This window comes from Pipistrellus hanaki, assembly GCF_964339955.1.
Source record: "Pipistrellus hanaki genome assembly, chromosome: X".
In the NCBI taxonomy this organism is placed as follows: domain Eukaryota; kingdom Metazoa; phylum Chordata; class Mammalia; order Chiroptera; family Vespertilionidae; genus Pipistrellus; species Pipistrellus hanaki.
This window is the reverse complement of record NC_140524.1, coordinates 75,715,985-75,738,124: the sequence shown is the minus strand read 5'-3', so window position 1 is coordinate 75,738,124 and position 22,140 is coordinate 75,715,985. Positions and strand designations below refer to the sequence as shown.

Below are 22,140 nucleotides of genomic sequence, written 5' to 3'. Positions count from 1 at the left end.
TTTTTTTGTCTGTAAGATCTATCCATTGATGTCAGTGGGTGTTAAAACCCCCTATTATGACTATATTGTTGTTATCTCTCCCTTAAAGTCCACCAAGATTTCATTTATTTATTTATTTTTCTTTATTGTTGAAAGTATTACAGATGTCCCCTTTGTTTGTTTTCCCCCATTGATCCCCTGTACTCTACTCCTACCCCCCAGTCCTTTACCACTCTATTGTCTGTGTCCATATTTTGTATAATAAAAGCCTAGTACACAAATTGACCAAACAGCAGAACGACTGGTTGGCGGGGAGATGGGGCGGGGCTGGTGAGCGGGCAGTGCCAGGCCAGCCAAGGCAGGTATCAGCAGAGGGAGGGGACACGATTGAGGGGGGCGGTGGTGACCGGTGGCAGAGGGATGATCGGGGGGTGGGGCAAGCCACTTGCTGGCACCAGCTACTTACTGGCTGGCCCCATCCCCCGATTGCCCCACTGGTCACCTCGCACAGAGGGAGGCCACAAGCTGGACAACGTGTGTGAAATGGATAAATTCCTAGAAACACACAATCTTCCCAAACTTAAGCCAGGAAGAATCAGAAAAAAACAGAACAGGCCAATTATAACTAATAATAACAATAAGGTGGACAACCTGCGTGAAATGGATAATTTCCTAGAAACACACAATCTTCCCAAACTTAAGCCAGGAAGAATCAGAAAAACGGAACAGACCAATTATAACTAATAAAATCAAAGCATTAATTGAAAAAAAAACTCATAGCAAACAAAACTCCTGGATGGGTGGGATGATTTCATAGTCAAATTTTATCAAACATTCAAAAAAGAACTAACACCTATCCTTCTCAAACTATTCCAAAAAATTCAGGAGGAGGGAAGACTATCAAGGTCTTTTTTTCGAGGCCAGTTTTATCCTAATTCCAATACCAGATAAAGGCACTACAATGAAAAAAAAAAAAAAAAACATTATCCCTGATGAACATAGATGCTAAAGTCCTCAACAAAATATTAGCAAGCCAAATCCAGCAAAACATTAAAAAGATCAGCCTTAGCTGGTTTAGCTCAGTGGACAGAGCATCAGCCTGTGGACCTAAGGGTCCTGGGTTCCATTCCAGTTGAGGACACATGCCCAGACTGCAGGCTCAATCCCCAGTGGGGGGGGGGAATGCAGGAAGCAGCCGATAGATGATTCTCCCTCATCATTGATGTTTCTATCTCTCTCTTCCTCTCCCTTACTCTCTAAAATCAATTTTAAAAATATTTTTTTAAAAAGATCATATACCATAACCAAGTGGAATTTATTCTGGGGATGCAAGTTTGGTACAATATCCAAAAAACAGTAAGCGTCATACTTCATATAATCAAAATGAAGAATAAAAATCGTAAGACCATGTAAATTGATGCAAAAAAGACATTAGATAAAAATCCAGCACCCATTTTTTTATAGAAACTCTCAGCAAAATGGGACTAGAGGGATCATACCTCAAAATAATAAAGGCCATATATGACAAACCCACAGCCAACATCATACTCAATGGACAAAAACTAAAAGCATTCCCTTAAGATCAAGAAGAAGACATGGATGTACACTTTCACCTCTTTTATTCATCATAGTACTGGAAGTCCTAGCCACAGCAATCAGAGAAGAAGAAATAAAAGTCATCCAAATTGGAAAAGGGAAAGTAAAACTGTTATTATTCACAGATGCCATAATTTTGTATGTAAAAACCCCTAAAGATTCTACCAAAAACTATTAGATATAATAAATGAATTCAGCAAAGTAGCAGGATACAAAATTAATATTCAGTAATTGGTGGCATTTTTATACACCAATAATGAACTAACACAAAGATTAATTAAGAAAAGAATCCACACTAGCTGGTGTAGCTCAGTTGGAGCATCATCCCATGTACCGAAGGGTTGCGAGTTCAATTCCTGGTCAGGACACATACCCAGGTTGCAAGTTCCATCCCTTATCAGTCACATATAGGAAGCAACTGATCAATGTTTCTCTCTCCATCTGCCTGCCTTCCTTCCTTCCTTCCTTCCTTCCTTCCTTCCTTCCTTCCTTTTTTCCTTCCTTCCTTCCTTCCTTCTCTCTCTCTCTCTCTCTCTCTCTCTCTCTCTCTCTCTCTCTCTCTCAAAAATAAATAAATTAATTAATTAATTAAATAAATAAATAAAAATCCCATTTACTACTAGAACAACAAAAATAAGGTGCCTTGGAATAAATTTAGCCACGGAGGTAAAAGATCTGTACACAGGAAATTATAAGATATTGAAGAAAGAAACTGAGAATATACAAATAAGTAGAGGCATATAACTTGTCCATGGATAAGAAAAAATAACATCATTAAAATGTCCATCATACTCAAAGCAATCTACAGATTCAATGCAATTCCTATTAAAATACCAATGGCATACCTCACAGATTTTGAACAAATATTCCAAACATTTACATGGAACCAAAAAAGACTCCAAATAGCCTCAGCAATCTTGAGGAAAAAAGAATAAAGTTAAAGGTATCATACTACCTGATATCAAACTATAGTACAAGGCTATATTAATCAAAACAGCATGGTACTGGCATAAGAACCTCAGATTCTGTTCCACTGACCAGAATAGGGAGCCCAGAATAAGTTGAACTTTATGGTCAATTAATATTTGGCAAGAGAGGCAAGAGCATACAATGGGGTAAAGACAGTCTCTTCAGTGTTGCCAAAATTTGACAGATACTTGCAAAAAATAAACTGCACCACCAACTTACACCATACACAAGAATAAATTCAAAATGGATTAAATATTTGAATGTAAGTCAAAAAACCATAAAAATCCTAGAAGAAAACAAAGGCAGTAAATTTTCAGGCATTTCTTTTAGCAATATTTTTGCAAATATATCTAATCAGGAGAGGGAAACAAAGGAAAATATTAAAAATGGGACTAGATAAAACAAAATCTTTTATACAACAAAAGAAACCATCAACAAAATAAAAAGGAAACCCATTGAATGGGAGAACATATTTGCCAATTATACATCTGATATATATATATATATATATATATATATATATATATATATTTCTAAAATACATAAAGAACTTGTACTACTCAACACCAAGAAGAAGAAAAGACAATTTAAAAAATGGGCAAAGAACAGGAATAGACACTTCTTGAAAGAGAACATAGCGATGACCACCAATACACATGAAAAAATGCTCAACATCAGAGATGCAAATTAAAATCACAATGAGATATCACCTCATACCTGTCAGAATGGTTATCATCAATAAATTAATAAACAACATGTGCTAGATAGTATATGGAGAAAAGGGAACTCTTACGTACTACTGGTGAGAATTCAGATTGGTGCAGCCATTGAGGAAAACAGTATAGAGTTTCCTCAAACAATTAAAAATGGAACTGCCTTTTGATTCAGTGATTCTACTTCTGGGAATTTCTGAAAAAACCTAGAACACTAATTCAAAAGAATATACTAGTATACATCCCTATGTTCATTGCAGCATTATTTACAATAGCCAAGATCTAGAAACAGCCCAGGTGATCAGCAGTAGATGAGAGGGTAAAAAACTGTGGTTTTTTACACAGTGAAATACTAAAAGGAAATCATACCTTTTGCTACAGCATAGATGGACTCAGACAGTAATAAGTTAAGTGAGCCGAAACCGGTTTGGCTCAGTGGATAGAGCGTCTGCCTGTGGACTAAAAAGTCCCGGGTTTGATTCCGGTCAGGAGCATGTACCTTGGTTGTGGGCACATCCCCAGTGGGGGATGAGCAGGAGGCAGCTGATCGATGTTTCTCTCTCATCGGTGTTTCTAACTCTCTACCCTCTCTCTTCCTCTCTGTAAAAAATCAATAAAATATATTTTAAATAAATAAGTTAAGTGAAATTAGTCAGGACAATTCCTGACTGACAAATACCATATGATCTCACTTATATGTGGAATCTAATGAACAAAACAAACTGATGAACAAAATAGAAACAGGAGCTTGGATACATGGAACAGACCCGAGAGGAGCGGGACTGGGTAGCTGTATGAAAGAAGGTGAAGGGATTGAGCACAGAAAAGTGTACGTATATGTGTGTGTGGGGGGGGTGCGTGCGTGCTGTAGATATAAAACATATAGACACAGACAACAATATGGTGATAGAGGGAAAAGGGAGAGGGGACTAGGTGTGGTAGTCAATGCGGGGAAGGGAACAGGGACATAAAGAGACTTTGCTTGGGGCAGTGGGCACCCAATGCTGTGTGCAGATGGTATTTTGTGGAGTTGTACACTTGAAACCTGTTTGACTTTGTAAACCAATGTCACCCCAATAATTCAATAAAAAGTAAAATGAGTAAATAAATGAAAAAGAAAAGAAAAAGGTGATAAATTACCTGGCAAGGTAGCATCAAATCCCATGTCTTCTATAGCTTGTCTCAAAGTTTCTGGAGAGGTTAGTAGAGGATCATATTCAACAGTTCCATTGGCATTCGCAAGGGATACTAGTATGGATTTTACACCTGCCTTCTTTGATATGACACCCTCAATAGACTGCACACACGAATTACAAGTCATGCCATCAATGTTTATCATGGTTTCTTGAGTCAAAGGCTGACTAACTATGTTCAAAGGAATCTTTTGAAGAGATGAGCTGGAGGGAGAGTTTGAGGTACTCTCCGCTCCACTTACAATACTAACTCTATATTGTCCTGGTGATATGGCCTCTATTGCTTTTCTCAGAGTTTCTGGAGTGACTAAGCTTGCATTGTACTTTACTACAGCAGATCTATTCTCTAAAGAAACCGCTATGCTGCTTACATATTGGAGTGTAGATAAAGCGCTTTCAATATTTGACACACATGATTTACAATGCATGCCATCTATGATGAAAGTTACTGTGGAATCACTGGTATATGATGGACTCCTTTGCTGTGATCCTTCTGAGAATTTGACGGGTGTGTTTTTTAGACGTTCTATATCAATACTTCCCAATCTGAGGTACTTGGGCTGCTTTTTGACGAATGCTGGAAAGCCCGCAGCTTCAATCTGCTTTTTTATTTCCTCTGCTGTGATAAGATGAGGTTGATAAACAATAGTAGCTTCTTGGTTGTCCAAGGAGACTAATTAATAAAGAGAAAAACAATTAAATTCAATTAACCCTGGGCTACTTCAGAAAACATTCAGTAGACCAAATCAATACCACACAGAATTGTTTCTCTCTCGTTGTTATTATCCTTTGTTAAAACAATTATTTGCTTTTCAGAAAATGTTATTGACATATACTGGAAAAAAGTAAAAGATATGACCACTGTATCTATAGTCTCCAAGTTTCTGCATGCCTGAGTAGAAATATTAGTTGTTAAGAACTCTGAACTCAATGAATCACCACACCAACTGCCTTTTCTGCTAGTTCAAGACTCGTGTAACTTTTAATCATTAGCTTTACTGATATTAATCCTGGGAATACACTGTACCTCAGATTTCAATGAAGCAATAAGCATTCCAGTCCCACAGATTCAAATCCCATGCTTAAGAAGAAAGCAGAAAGTGAAAAGGCCAAGCAGAAAACCGAGCCTTACAAAACAAACAAATAACACCAGATGTATTACCTTTAATTCGCTGAATACCTTGTAGTTTCCCTATTTTTCCTTCAATGGTGCTAGTGCATGAATGGCAGGTCATCCCTTCCACTTTCATCTTCAGCATGACTTCACCTGCTTGAGCCATACTAGAATCTTCACAAGTTCCTGACTTTTTCTCCAGAGTTCCAGTGTCTAAACTGAGATCCGGAACTAGCTCTATTATCTGATTGGCATTCACTAAAGAAGGAATTATTGTCACCACCGCAGTTCTTAGCTGAGGGTTAATTTTAATATCTGTGACACCCTTGGTCTTGAGCAATGTACTTTGGATATGGTCCCATGGCAGAGGAGTCGGTGAAGCAATGGCACTTAGAAGCACAGTGTTGGTTACAACAGGGAGAGGGTTAGGATTGTGAAGAATAGCATCAAAGCCCATGTCATCAATAGCTTCCTGCAGGGTCTTTGGAGTCTGTAGTTTAGGGTCATAAATAATAGTTGCAGTTTTTTCTTCCAGTGAAACCTTTGGAGGGAAATTTCAGAAGTCAGTTTAATTAAATTGCATGACATAGAACATAAAAAACAATCATTGCACACAACATTTAAAAATGAAACAAACAGTAAAATCGAATGGAGTTTCTATACTACTTCTCATCACTACTATTATCTTTAGAAACACAAACGTCTTGTGTACCTATTGGAATGGTAAAGTTATATGGAAGTGTACATGACTCAGGTACTGATCATACTTTTGAAACATACTCATAGACAGACACACCCTACTATCGTGACTGTGTGCATCTCTTTGGCTGATATATTACAAAAATTTATGATGTATTCACTCACTCTCTCATACACACGTACTCTGGGTTGGAAATCAGAAGATTTGAGTTCCTTTATCACTTCTCACCAAGTAGCCAACGATACCCATTAGTTCTATCATCTGAAAAATGAGAATATACCCTATTGTCTTCCAGGTTGTTATAAGGATCAGATGAGTAAATAGATAGGAAAGCAGCGAATAATATAAAGGTAAAAACATTGAACGACTAATATTTATCAAGCACTTATTATATTTGCCAAGAACTGGGATTCTCAGGATACAAAGCTGAGCATGACACAGTCTCAGGAAACAATACTAGAAGAGAGAAGAGAGAAAATAGACAGCCATTCATTCCTGAGAACATGACTTCTTAGCAGTGATAATACCAGAATGTTGTAAGACAAACAGAAATCAGCAAGGATATATGAAGACAGGGAATTCAAATGGATGCACAAAAGTAGAGAAAGATGACAGGCTGAAGAATTAAGTAACTGCTTTAAAGTAATTCAGAGTAGAAAATCTAATTTTATTTTTTTATTTTTTTTTAAATATATTTTATTGATTTTGTACAGAGAGGAAGGGAGAGAGATAGAGAGTTAGAAACATCGATGAGAGAGAGTCATCGATCAGCTGCCTCTTGCACACCCCCTACTGGGGATATGCCCGCAACCAAGGTACATGCCCTTGACCGGATTCGAACCCGGCACCCTTCAGTCCCCAAGCCAACGCTCTATCCATTGAGCCAAACCGGTCCCGGCCAGAGTAGAAAATCTAATTTTAAATCAGCTATAATAGTTATATAGTTAAATCTTCCACTTATTTTAATATCATATTTTTATCTCTCCTTTAGCTTCTCCCTCAACATTGGTGTTTCTATATCTCTCTCCCTCTACCTTCCTCTCTAAAATCAATAATTTATATATATATATATATATATATATATATATATATATATATATATATATATATATATATATATTGATATATATATATGGGGGGAAAAACACTTCAGAATAGCCCTAGCCAGTTTGGATCAGTGTCTAGAACCTCATCCTGCAGCCTGAAGGGTTCTGGGTTCAATTCCAGTCAAGGACACATGCCCAGGTTGCAGGCTTGATCCCCAGTAGGGCATGTGAAGGATGCAGTGAATCAATGATTCTCTCTCATCATTGATGTTTCTATCTCTCTCTCTCCCTCTCTCTCTCTCTGAAATCAATAAAAATATATATTTTCTCAACACAATGAAAGAGAATTACAGGCCAATATCCCTCATGAACATAGATGCCAAAATCCTCAACAAAATTCTAGCAAATCAGATCCAGCAGTACATCAGAAAGATCATACACTATGACCAAGTAGGATTTATCCCAGGGATGCATTGATAGTACAATATCTGCAAATCAATAAACGCGATATATCACATAAACAAATTGAGAAACAAAAATCACATAGTCATATCAACTGATATAGAAAAAGCATTTGTCAAAACCCAGCACCCTTTCTTGATAAAAACCCTCAGCAATGTGGGAATAGAAGGATTATACCTCAACATAATAGATTGTGTCTTTAAAAAGATTCTCTTTTAAACTCTAATATCACCAGCCTGAGTCCAAATGATTTTCTGATTTAAAAAATTACTTTAAAAACCTAAACATTTAAGCTAAAGGGGATTACAGAGACCAGATGAGGGGTGGGGAAAGAGTGACCATAGCCGAAACCGGTTTGGCTCAGTGGATAGAGCGTCGGTCTGCGGACTGAAAGGTCCCAGGTTCGATTCCGGTAAAGGGCATGTACATTGGTTGCGGGCACATCCCCGGTGGGGGGTGTGCAGAAGGCAGCTGGTCGATGTTTCTCTCTCATCAACATTTCTAGCTCTCTATCCATCTCCCTTCCTCTCTGTGGGAAATCAATAAAATATATATAAAAAAGAGTGACCATAAAGAGGCAGCACAAGGGAGTGTTGGGTGGTGATGGGACTGTGCTATCCTGGTTGTGGTGATAATTAAATGAATCTATATTGTGCTAAAATTCAACAAATTTTTTTAAAATATAGTACTGTACAACAAAAAGAAGTTGATTTTATTGTATGATAATTTTAAATATATATTAAATAAGATTAAAAATTCAGTTCCTCAGTTTCAATAGCCATATTTTAAGAGTTCAATGGCCAATGAAGCTATTAGCTACCACAAAGGACAGTTTAGATGTAGCACATTTCCATCATTACAGAAAGTTCCATTGGACAGTATCACTCTAGGTACTAATCTTTCTGATAAAGTACTAAAATTTTAAAAAAGGAAGGGGGATTCTTTTCCTTTTAGGATTAAATACATTATATCTGATATCTATTAAAGAAGTCCTGGTTTTGAGATTTTTAATTTTTTTATTTTTTAATTAAATTAGTGGAGTAACATCAGTTAATATCATTATATAGGTTTCAGGTGTGCAACTTTATAATACTACATCATCTGTATATTTCATCGTGTGCTCTCACCACCCAAAGTTTAGTCTCCTTCTATCACCACACATTTTTATTGTCTACCTTTAAACCTCTTCATCATCCTCCCACCCCTTGAGCTAATTTTCCCCCTAAAAATGTCAATTTGTCAACATACCCAATGAGAAATTATTCTCAAAACTGATTTTTTAAAAGCAAAATTTACTTTGTCACTAGATGTTTTTCTGCACTTTTTACTGCTTCAGCCTATCTTCTATTGATAAAAAGATGTAAGGAAATAAAGAAACTGTATATATAAAATGCTATCTAAAAAGTTTTATTACCCTGTTTTTTTCATGCTGCAGATTGGAAAACATTTCCTTATTCACTAATTTTTACATGTGTGTTTTAAAACAAGCAACCACACTTACACACAAAAATGTTTCCCTTGTTTCCTTTTCCAGTAATAGCACTTAACTTTTCCTCTGAATGTTAGATATCAAAGAGACTTTTCAAGCCTAAGATCTCAAAGGAAACAAAAACATGCAATTCCTTTTTTATTAAGAGGAAATTTATGTAATGATTATCACAAAACTGTTCTGGATGCCAAATCCTTGAGCAGGAAGCTAAAATAGCATTTATTTATTCAACAAATATTGACTGCATGCTTATTATATGCCTGGCACTGTGCTAGCAGCTAGGTATACAGTAGTGAACAAAACAGGTTCAGACTCCACAGAGTCAAAAATTGCTTGTAGCAGTCTGATTCTGGTTCTGTCTAGCTCTCCTTTCATATGATCACCACCCACAAAAACCACCTCTGCTTATTCCCCACATTGTTCCAAAGTTCAGCTTGTCTTTTTCTCAGGACTTTTCATTAGGGATCAAAGCTGTTCTTTTTATTTTCAGAGGAATAATTTTCCTATTATATTAATAGTTCCTTTGAAAATAAACATATACCCCTAACCGGTTTGGCTCAGTGGATAGAGAGTCAGCCTATGGACTGAAGGGTCCCAGGTTTGATTCCGGTCAAGGGCATGTACATTGGTTGTGGGCACATCCCCAGTATGTGCAGGAGGCAGCTGATTGATGTTTCTCTCTCATCTATGTTTCTAGCTCTCTATCCCTCTCCCTTCCTCTCTGTAAAAAATCAATAAAATATTTAAAAAAAAAAAGAAGAAGAAAGAAAATAAACATACAACAATCTGCAAATTATGAATGTGGTTCATAGAAAGGACTCCAGGGGGAGGACTAGTCACTGTATTTAGATGAAGGGACGAGTGGAAGAGTAGAAAAGAAATTAAATGTTCTCTGTGCCCTCAATAGCATTAATAGTGATATAGAGAATGCTAACTGTCCACACAGATTGCAAAGATCCATTATTTTAATGTGTGAGGAGTTCTTTATCTACTGAAATGTCTAAAATATGAAATTCAGGCATAGTATACTTTATCTGCATATGATTTATGTATAATTTGCACAAATATAGAAAGTCTGTATCAGCTATTTTCAAGCAAGATGAAATCTAGAACTTTGGAGAAATCACCCTAATTTGAACAGCTGCAATATCTTGAGGGACTGGACCAGATAATCCCTTTTAGATCTAATACTATATAATAAAAGTCTAATATGCTAAGTGCTCAGTTGTCCATTCAGCCAATCAAAGCATAATATGCTAATGATATGCTAAGGCCACTCAACCACTCGCTATGACATGCACTGACCTCCAGGGGCAGACAGTCAACCAGTCAACCAGTCGCTATTACATGAACTGACCACGAGGGGGCATATTCTCTGGTAGGTTAGCTTGCTGCTGGGGTCCAGCCGATTGGGACTGAGCAAGAGAGGCTAGACACACCCAGAAGCCCTCCCTTGGTTCCTCCCCGGCTGGCCAACCTCCTGCATCCCTCCCCGGCCCAGTTGTGCACTGGTGGGGCTCTTCAGCCTGGCCTGTGCCCTCTTGCAATCCAGAACCCCTCAGGGGATGTCGGAGAGCCAGTTTCAGCCTGATCCCACAGGCCAAGCTGAGGGGACCCCACTGGTGCACAAATTTGTGCACTGGGTCTCTAGTTTTCTATAAAAGCTAAAAACTATATCACTACCACTTCTTGGGTTGTCATTAGTACATTTCTCTCTTTTGTATTCACTCTCATTCATATATATAAAAGCCTAAGTGATCATTAGACCGTTCAGCCATTCAACTGATAGCTATGACCTGCACTGACCACCAGGGCGCAGACACTCAACACACAGGCATGGAAACATGGAACAGATTGATGAATCTCAGAGGGAAGCGAGGAGGGGAGAGGGCAGGAAGAGATTAACCAAAGATCTTATATGCATACTAGAGGCCCAAAGCACCGATCCTTGAACTACAGGAGCCGGCTCTCTAACATTCCCTGAGGGGTCCCAGATTGCAAGAGGGTGCAGGCCAGGCCAAGGGACTCCTCAGGGAATGTCAGAGAGCCGGCTGTTGTGGCTCAGTTGAGTGTCATGGTTGAGTGTCAACCCATGAAACAGGAGGTCACAGTTCTACTCCTAGTCAGGGCACATGCCCAGGTTCCAGGCTCGATCCCCAATAGGAGCCAGGCAGGAAGCAGCTGATCAATGTTTCTCTCTCATTGTTGATATCTCTCTCTCTCTCTCTCTCTCTCTCTCTCTCTCTCTGAAATCAATAAAAATATTTTTTAAGAGATATGATTTTAAAAATGTATTTCTTTGGCTTTTTATCAGGATTGACAATTGGTATATTCTAAAACTTTCCCATTTTAAAAATCACTCTGGGAAAGGTTCATGGTGAAAGTTTTAGCACACTGAAATGCCTTTATATCCCCCTAGGAATTAATCTCATATAATAAACAGGTAATATACAAATTGACCTTCACACCCTCACAAGATGGCTGCCTATAACCAGGCAAACAAGGTGGTTAGTGAGGGACGACCAAACGACTGAACAACAGGCTACATGGGGCGACCAGGCTGGTGGGGGGGGGCAAGTAGGAGTGACCTGGCCACCAATGGGGGGCAGTTAGGGGCTACCGGGCAAGCAGGGGGGCAGTTAGGGGAGATCAGGTCGGCACACAGAGGCAGTGAGGGGTGATCAGGCCAGTGGGGGGAGCAGTTAGGGGTGACCAGGCAGGTAGGGGGGGACAGTAAGAGGCAACCAGGCTGACAAGGGGGGGACAGTTAAGGGTGACCAGGATGACAGCTGGGGGCACTTAGGGACGACCAGGACAGCAGGGGGAAGTTAGGGGCAATCAGGCTGCCATGCATAGGCAGTGAGGGCAATCAGGCTGGCAGGGGTGACAGTTAGGGGAGACCAGACAGGCAGGCAGGTGAGCGATTAGGAGCCAGCAGTCCAGGATTGTGAGAGGAATCGGGCCTAAACCAGCAGTCGGACATCCCCCAAGGGGTCCCAGATTGGAGAGGGTACAGGCTGGGCTGAGGAGACATCCCCCCCAACCTGTGCATAAATTTCATGCACCGGGCCTCTAGTTTATAGTATAAATCATCATAATAAATTCAGATTAGCATTCTACAGCACAGTTAGTGTAGAAGTCTTCAACTGATTTAAATCCCACTTTCTTAGATTTTCATAACAACTTAATATAAAGGTAGTCAGAGGCTTCTGAGAGCTTGAAAGGATTACAGAAACTGAAGTTAGAAAAGTGAAATGATTCATCAATTATCTTGAATTTCTAGTGTTTGATTCACCATGTACAATATATTTTTGACTCAACTAAAAACTATTTTAATACAAGTAGGAATCCCATTTATATTATACATATCTCAATACAAATTCTATTGTTTGTTGAAAAAAAATGTGTGTATATCAAGTAATGCTTTACTTTGATGCTTCAGTATAGAATATTAAAAATTAAAATGTCATAAAGTAAAACATCAAGCTCTATTAACACATACCGTATTTTTCGGACCATAAGACGCACCGGACCATAAGACGCACCAGTTTTTAGAGAAGGGAAATGAAGAAAAAAAGATTCTGAAACAAATAGTGTCCTAAAATATTTTATGTGCATTAAAACCCAACATCACAGTCATAAACACATGTAATCAACCCTGTAAAGTAAACAGCAGCATTTAGAACCATTTTAGAGCCGGGCAAGCACACAGAGACCACACAGAGCCGGGCAAGTAAAAAAACTTTTTTTTTACAGTATATGTGTAGGCTATATTTGGACCATAAGACGCAGGGACTTTTTCCCCCCACTTCTGGGGGGAAAAAAGTGCGTCTTATGGTCCGAAAAATACGGTACTTTTTGACCAATCTCAATAAAGGGTTAGCCCAAAACCAATATAAAAATTCAAAAACTATTTTAAAATGAAAAAGACACAGATTTTGTTACTCTTTTTAAGTTGTAGCACTGATTTTCATGAATTAAATTATCTATAAACTGATTGCTTTGTTAGAATTTTATTGCTAATAATTTACGTCAAATATTATACAACTAATGTATGATTATTCATTATAAAAAAGTAAAGTTATAAAAAGGAAATCGTGAAAGTCTATCTTTACACCATTCTTCCAGTGCTAGATTTTTATTTTGGATTAGACCTTCCTTTGATATTTATAATAAAGTTCAATTAAACCAGAAAACTAAATCAGAAACCAGAAACCTAAACCTAATAACTGATTCTGAATCTCCATGGATAGATGATTACTACCTAGGAATTTATATTAAGCAAAATTCTTATAGTACCCTAGCGCAGTGTTTTTTAAAAAGGAATGTTCAATGCACTGTCATTTGCCTTAGCAAAAGTAAAGAAACAAAAAAGTTCCAAATAAAAAGCAAAAGATTGATCTCTATATGCTCATTTGGAGCGATATCTAAGATGTATTTGCTAAATGAAAAAAGAAAGATGCAGAACAATATGTATAGCATGAGTCCATATGAAAAGGGAATATATATCTAATAAAATAGTAATATGCAAACTGACTGTCACTCCAACACAAAAGATAGCTGCTCCCATGTGGTCAAAGATAGCTGTTCCCATGTAGACACAAGATGGCCAGCAGGGGAGGGCAATTGGGCATGACCAGGTCAGCAGGGGAGGGCAGTTGGGAGCAACCAGGCCACCAGCGGAGGGAAGTTGGGGATGACCAGGCCTGCAGGGGAGGACCTAAATGGTGAGATCAGGCCTAAATAGGCAGTTGGGCATCCCTCGAGGAGTCACAGATTGGAGAGAGCACAGCCTGGGCTGAGGGACACACCGCCCTCCCCCCATGCACGAATTTTGTGCACCGGGCCTCTAGTAGTAGTATATAATACATGTAACCATTTTATATTAATAATCTATTTCTGGAAGGATACAGACATAGAAAACTGATTACTGGTTTCCTTTTGGTAGAGGGATTTTACTCTGTACATGTTACTTTTTCAAGAATTAAAAAATAGTTATTTTCGCCTAGCCAGTGTGGTTCAGTTCCTTATGTGTTGTCCCATGTACCAAGAAGTCATCAATTGGATTCCCGGTCAGGACACATGCCTGGGTTGCAGGCTCAATTCCCAGTAGGAGTCATGCAGGAGACAGCCGATTGATGATGTTTCTATCTCTCCCTCTCTCTTTCTCTCTCTATAAAATAAATAAAAACTTATTTTTAAAAGTTACTTTTAAGGGAAACAAGAAATGTATTCATCCACAGGAAGAATTTAATTACTGATAGCATATAGGTTGTCATTTTTTTTTAAAGGATAGTCAATATTACACAGACAACACAGTGTGGTGATAGCCAGAGAGAAGGGATGTGGGGACTAGGTGATGATAGGCAAAGGTGGGGTGAGGAGGGAAGGGAGAATGGGGACGGAAAGAGACTTTGCTTGAGGCAATGAGCGCATGATGCAGTGGCCAGATGATGTTTTATTGAGTTACACACTTGAAACCTGTATGGTTTTGTGAACCAATGTCACCCCAATAAATTCAATTCTAAAAAATAAATAAAAGGATAGTCTATATTAGCAGAACAGATGGCAGCCTTTTATCTGCATAAAGGCAAAAAGCACTAAAAGAGTTAGCAGTTTAAGTTTCAAGGACAAAGTAATTTGCTAATAAGGCATTAACCTTTGGAGACATTCAGTACTTATATCTAATTAAATTTGTTTTTACATTTCACTTTCAGAAAGGCCAACCAACCCTAGAGAAAGACCTTCACATTATCTGCCCATTTCATTTTTCGCCTGAACAGACCACTAGGGTGATTAAATTAAACTTCAGGCTAATCCCTTTAAAGTCTAGTCCTAACACTGGCAGGACAAACAAGAGTATTAGAGTCATTTACAAACTTTACAATTTAAGAGAAAATTCCCAAAATGTATTTAAATGCTGAAGCTGGAAAGAGAAATAATCATACATTCTACTTATTGAATAATTAGAGACTTCTTAACTATTCACTTTCCTTGAATTCTGTTAAATCTCTAATCTGTTCCACTGCATAATTTTTTTCAATAAGACAACCCTGGTCGATTTAATAAAACAATTATATTACTTCATATCAGAGTTTTATTCCAAATACTACCAGAACTTCTTGAATTAGTTGAAATAAGGTCCTCTGAAAATCGTATTTCCAAATTGACTGAACATTAGCCTTAGTAAGTGCAAACTCAGAAACTATTATCTAGAAATATTAAACCTTGACATTCATTAAAAAGTGAGCCATACTTATATACAATATTTTGAAGTAAATTCTGACTATAAATTATGTCTGGGTGTGGACAATTTTCTATATGATTCCTAGAAAAAGGTGAATGAATCTACCTTTTGTAGCCTCTGAAGCTTAAACATTTTGGGGAACTGTCTTTAAAAAAATAATGAGACTAAAAAAAATTCTGTACAGGAGTAAAAATATTATGAATAAGTAACAAAATTAAAATTTATAAATTTTTAAAAGCTATCAAATACCATAAAGTCCATAAAATAACAGGTTTACTAATAATGCCTAATACACTTACTTCTATAATATTTTATTTTCTATATTTTTGGCTGTGTAGTCTGCTGCTTCATTTGACAATAATTTTGTAAAAATATTTTTCAACATAGAGAAAAGAAAGATAATTGTCTTTCCTACAGGTCAAAATACTTTTTTATTAATGAGAATTTAGAAAATTTCCTTTCAATGTCACAACCAACCAGAAATTGATAAATTTTGAGCTGTTGTCAAATTCAGGGAAATTATCTGTTTCTTTCATATATGAGCTTTAAAATTTCAGGGCATTTTCAGAAAAGTTTTCTTGTGCAAATATTAGTTTTAAATATTCTTTAAATTGATGACAACTATTTTACACTGGGCACTACACCTTTATGCCATAATACTGGGTGAATCAGTGAGTGAAAGGAGTATTACTAAAAGCCATTGCTACACCAAAATTTCTAGCAAAAATGTCACTATACCTACAAGTGATTAAGAACCACACATAGTCAAATATTCTAAGACCAAACTAAACATATCCCCACCGAACCTCCTTCCCCTTAGATCTTCAGAATGTCCATGGTACATCCAATGCCACCCAACACAAGGGGGAAGTCTGAGAGGGAGTCAAAGTGTCAATAGACAATAGGCTTGAAGGATGATGGTTAAAATATTTTAATTTTGCGAAATCATGTGACCATGTGAACACATTGCTAAGAGACCACCCAGGGTCTCAGAAGCGGTCACTCACTGAAACTTAGGCTTCATTAACTTCACAATAAATCTGTCTCTGGGCCTAGAAGACTTAGCACTTAGTAAAGTATTTTTCATTAAATATATTGGATAACAGTGGTTAATCCTGTCTATCAAAATAGTAATATGCAGAAGAAACCAAGATGGCAGCATAGGTAAACACCTATATTGCTGCCTCACACAACAACTTCAAAACTGCAACTCGAAGACAGAGCAGAGGTTGTCCAGAACCACAAGAAAGCTGGCTATGTGGAAATTCTACAACTAGAAGGAAAGATAAAAGGCCACTGAGACCCAGAGGAGCTGTTGAGGACAGAGGTGCGGAGACCCCCATGTGCGGAAAGGGCGGGCAGCTGAATTTGTGGCCCACATACTCTCAGAGCTTGGAGAGGGCAAACAACAAGTGCTAGGTTGGCTTTCTCCTTCAGGAGAGAAACAAAACCTCCCAACTGCACTGAAATCCAGTTCCAGATAAGACTTTGGGTACCCAGACTCATTCGGAGAAAAACTGGACTGTCTGGCAGCGGGTAAAACTCGAGGGCAGCCTTCTCTCAAAGGTACGTGCAGCCATTGCCTCGGGACACTGAGACACAGGGGCCTTGTAGGACGGGGCTGACAGGAAACCAAGGCTGTTTTCTCAGCTTTAAGACTCTGCCCCATCCAAGCTGAGCACAGAAACTCTCCCAACATAGACACAGCTGATTCTCACAGCCAACTGGCCTGAAGGTCAACGTTCCCCAGTGATACTAACAACAATCTAGGCTTAACTACAACAAGACTGCACACACAGTCCACAAAGAGTGTCCACCTCAGGTAACTGGGGAGAGTGAGCCACTGGACCCTGCTAGGACATGTAGCACACAAAGCCACTCTATCAACTCAGGGAAGCAGCCAAAATGCAGAGACAAAGAGGCAGGTCACAAACGAAGGAAATGGAGGAAAACAAACTACTGGATATAGAGTTCAAAACCACGGTAATAAGGTTTTTCAAGAATTTTCTAGAAAAAGCCGATAAATTTAATGAGAACCTTGAGGATATGAAAAATTAGAAATTAAGCATACAATGACTGAAATAAAAAATATTATACAGAGACCTAACAGCAGACTAGAGGATCACAAGAACCAAGTCAAAGATTTGAAATACAAATAAACAAAAAACACTCAACCAGAAAAGCAAAAAGCAAAAAGAATCCAAAAAGTTGATGATAGTGTAAGAATCCTCTGAGACAACTTCAAGTGTACCAACATCAGAATTATGGGGGGTCCCAGAAGAAGAGATCAAGACACTGAAAACTTATTTGAAGAAATAGTGACAGAAAACTTCCCCCACCTGGTGAAATAAATAGACTTACAAGTCCAGGAAGCACACAGAACCCAAAACAAAAGGAATCCAAAGAGGACCACACCAAGACACATCATAATTAAAATGCTAAAAGCAGCCAAAACCGGTTTGGCTCAATGGATAGAGCGTTGGTCTGCAGACTGAAAGGTCCCAGGTTTGATTCCAGTCAAGGGCATGTACATTGGTTGCAAGCACATCCCCAGTGGGGGGTGTGCAGGAGGCAGCATCGATGTTTCTAGCTCTCTATCCCTCTCCCTTCCTCTCTGTAAAAAAATCAATAAAATATATATTTTTAAAATGCTAAGAGCAAAAGACAAAGAGAGAATCTTAAGAGCAGCAAGAGAAAACCAGTTAGTTACCTACAAGGGAGTACCCATATGACTGTCAGCTGATTACTTCACAGAAACAATGCAGGCCAGACAGGAATGGTAAGAAATATCCAAAGTGATGAATAGCAAGAACCTACAACCAAAATTTGCCGGGACAGGTTTAGCTCAATGGATAGAGCGTCGGCTTGGGGACTGAAGGGACCCGGGTTCGATTCCGGTCAAGGGCATGTACCTTGGTTGCGGGCATATCCCCAGTAGGGGGTGTGCAAGAGGCAACTGATCGATGACTCTCTCTCATCGATGTTTCTAACTCTCTATCTCTCTCCCTTCCTCTCTGTACAAAATCAATAAAATATATTTTTTTTTTTAAATTACTCTACCCAACAAAGCTATCATTCAGAATTGAAGGTCAGATAAAGAGCTTCACAGATCAGAAAAAGCTAAAGTTCATCACCACCAAACCAGAATTATATGAAATGCTGAAAGGTATTCTTTAAGAAGAAGAAAAAGATAAAAATTAAGAACAGCAAATATGTATCTCTCAACAAGTCAATCTAAAAACCAAGGGAATGAAAAATTTGATGAACAGTATTGTCAGTCCACTCCCTTTCTATGCCCCTGATTCTAATAGAATCAGGGGCATAGAAAGGGAGTGGACTGACAATTCTCAGGGGAAAGGGGTGTGGGGGGTGTGGGAAGAGACTGGGCAAAAAGTATACACCTATGGATGAGGACAGTGGGGGAGAGGTAAGGGCAGAGGGTGGAGTAGAAACCTCGTGGACGGGAGCTATGGGGGGGAAAGAGGAACAATTATAGTAATCTGAATAATAAATATTTATTAAATTTTTAAGACATAATATGCAGATTGATCATCACTCCAACACAAGATGGCCGCCCCCATGTGGTCAAAGATGGCAGCCCCCATGTGGACACAAGATGGCTGCCACAAAATGGCTGGCAGGGGAGGGCAGTTGGGAGCGACCAGGCCTGCAGGGGAGGGCAGTTAAGGAAGACCCAAGTGTGCAAGGGAGGGCAGTTGGGGGGGAGCATGCCTGCAGGGGTGGACATTCAGGGGCGACCAGGCTGGCATGGGAGGGCAATTAGGTGTGACCAGGTCAGCAGGGGGAGGGGACGGGCAGTTAGCAGCAATCAGGCTGGTTGGGGAGTGGTTAGGCGGTTAGGGCAGGCTGGCAGGCAGAAGGGGTTAGGGGCAATCAAGTAGGCAGGCAGGTAAGCAGTTGGGATCCAGCAATCCTGGATTGTGAGAGGGATGTCCCAGATTGGAGAGGGTGCAGGCTGGGCTGTGAGGGACACACACCCCCATGCAGGAATTTTGTGCACCGGGTCTTTAGTAACATTATATAAATTTCAAGTTGCAACTTTATAATGCAACAGTATACTCTTTTGTGTGTTCACTACCCAAAGTCTAGTCTCCTTTTGTCATCTTGTATTTGACCTCCTTTACCCTCTTCATCCTCCCCCCCATCCAACAAAATATGTCTTAAAGAAAGGAAAAAGAAAAAAGAAAAGAAAGGAAAAAAGAAGAAAGGTCAAAATTATACTCTATACCCGTGGTCGGCAAACTGTGGCTCGCAAGCCATATGCAGCTCTTTGGCCCCTTGAGTGTGGCTCTTCCACAAAATACCACGGCCTGGGCGAGTCTTTTTTGAAGAAGTGGTGTTAGAAGAATTTGAAGTTTTAAAAGTTTGGCTCTCAAAAGAAATTTCAATCGTTGTACTGTTGATATTTGGCTCTGTTGATTAATGAGTTTGCTGACCACTGCTCTATACCATATGGGCTTTTGACTAAAGGAAGAGAGGTGAGCTGGAAAAGGCAGAGAAAGTGTTTTTCCTTTTGTTCTTAGCAATCAAATTGTGAACATGCCCTGGAAAGTACAGCCATCAGTATCTGTCACTAGGATACACTGCTGATAATATAAAGTGCTTTAACATTACATCACTGCTACTTTTCTTTTACACTTAATCCAATGCAAATGCATTTTCCTGGCCTTAAGCAAGCTTTATTAAACAGAAGTGAATTCTAGAAAGATGCAATAGAAACAGCAGCCTTACATACAAGTTGGGTGCAATAGGATTTTTGGGGGAATCTCGAGAGCAATGTACTTGCAAATGTTAAAGTAGAATTTAGTCCTTCATTTATACATGGGTATGTTGGAAAAACGAACATTAGTCTAAAATAGTTTGCCAGTGAACAACATAGACTGATGAACAAGAACAGACCCAGAGACAAGGAGGCAAGGATCAGAGTGCCGGGCCTCAGAGGAAGTGTAGGAGAGGGTGGGGATAAAGGGAAGAGATCAACTAAAGGACTTGTGTGCAAGCATATGAGCCTAACCAGTGGTCAGGGACAACAGGGGGTTGGGGACATGCGTGGGGAGGGGTAGGTAATGGGAATGGGGGGATGAGGACAAATATGTGATACCTTAATCAATAAAGAAATTTAAATAAATAAATAGACCACCTTAAATCACGTGGAGGAGGTTTAATTGATTTCATTTGAGGATAAAATCAAGTGCAGGTGTCATATTTATTAATCACTGACTTGAATGAAATGACTTGTTTTTAAAGCTTTGGAACTAAAGGTTGTAGAGTTACTTTTGCCATCCTCTTTTCAAATTAACAAAATATCCTGCAAAATATCCATCTAATTGTTGGATAGTTACAAATTAATGGAAAAAATTACAAAATGTTTTTATAAATTTGAATATTTTAAAGATAAACCAATTTAACAAAACATGCAGTATAGTAAATATTGTCACTTCTCCGCACTTCCAACTTGGCTTTCTCCCCAAAGCAAGTTAAAGAATGCAGCAGGGACCGAGACCGGTTTGGCTCAATGGATAGAGCATCGGCTTGGGGACTGAAGGGACCCGGGTTCGATTCCGGTCAAGGGCATGTACCTTGGCTGCGGACATATCCCCAGTAGGGGGTGTGCAGGAGGCAGCTGATCGATGACTCTCTCTCATCGATGTTTCTAGCTCTCTATCTCTCTCCCTTCCTCTCTGTACAAAATCAATAAAATATATTAAAAAAAAGAATGCAGCAGGGGTTGAAGAGCCTCCAAGACTGGAGTTATGTGAAGGTAGATGGTGAATGAATACAAAAGAAAGTCCTACTTTTAGAGCATGAGAAAGTGGAAAATTCATATCTAAGTCTACCTATGGATACCTTCAGGGCAGAAAACTTAGCAGAAGGCTTATTATATTAAGCAAATTTAAAAAATTTAGCCACAACCATCAACACAGTCTTAGCTGACCAGAGTGTGTAGTATAGACAACAAATGAGAGAAATACTGCTTTCCCACCATACAAATAGTAAAAATGGATCCAAAGCTTACTTTGCCCTCTTTGGCCAAGATGAATATGAAACTCAGATGTGGAAAAAAATCACCTACAGTTTCAGACATGGAAAAGAATTACCCACATATTGCCATCACACTTCACATGATTTTTTTTCTTTTTTTTTTAATTGATTATGGTATCACATAATTGTCCTCATCCCCCCATTCCCATCCCAAACCCCTCCCCACATATGCCCCCAGACCCCTGTTGTCCATGGCCACTGGCTAGACTCATATGCACGCACACAAGTCCTTTAGTTGATCTCTTCCCCTTACCCCCTTCCTCCCCTACTTTCCCTCTGAGGTTTGAAAAATGAATCTGTCTGTAGTGAGTTCCTTTCTGGGCCAACAGTTCTTTTGAGTCCCAATTTTAATGTCAAAGAGTTCCTTATGTATACATGTCAGCCATGATATTTCAGATCTGGTTGGTGGACAAATGGTGGTGATACAGGTCCGACCGTCTCATGATTCTTGAAATAAGGAAATTTTATATCAAACTTCATGAAGAATCACTATAGCCAATTTATTTGTAATAAAAACAAGGGAAACTGAAGTCAATTTGCTCAAGATCTTATGAGAAGTCTGAATCATA

The 22,140-nt window shown here is 38.9% G+C and overlaps 1 protein-coding gene across 1 annotated transcript in view; it reads right to left on the bottom strand.

Moving 5' to 3' along the window:
• Positions 1-22,140, bottom strand: part of ATP7A (ATPase copper transporting alpha) — a 127,380-nt gene that overhangs the window by 60,646 nt on the left and 44,594 nt on the right. The window contains exons 3-4 of the mRNA XM_084869424.1: positions 5,613-6,105; positions 4,398-5,123 (exon numbers count right to left, since the gene is read on the bottom strand). Of these exons, the coding sequence (XP_084725550.1) occupies positions 4,398-5,123; positions 5,613-6,105 (1,219 nt within the window). The remainder of the gene's footprint in view (positions 1-4,397; positions 5,124-5,612; positions 6,106-22,140) is intronic.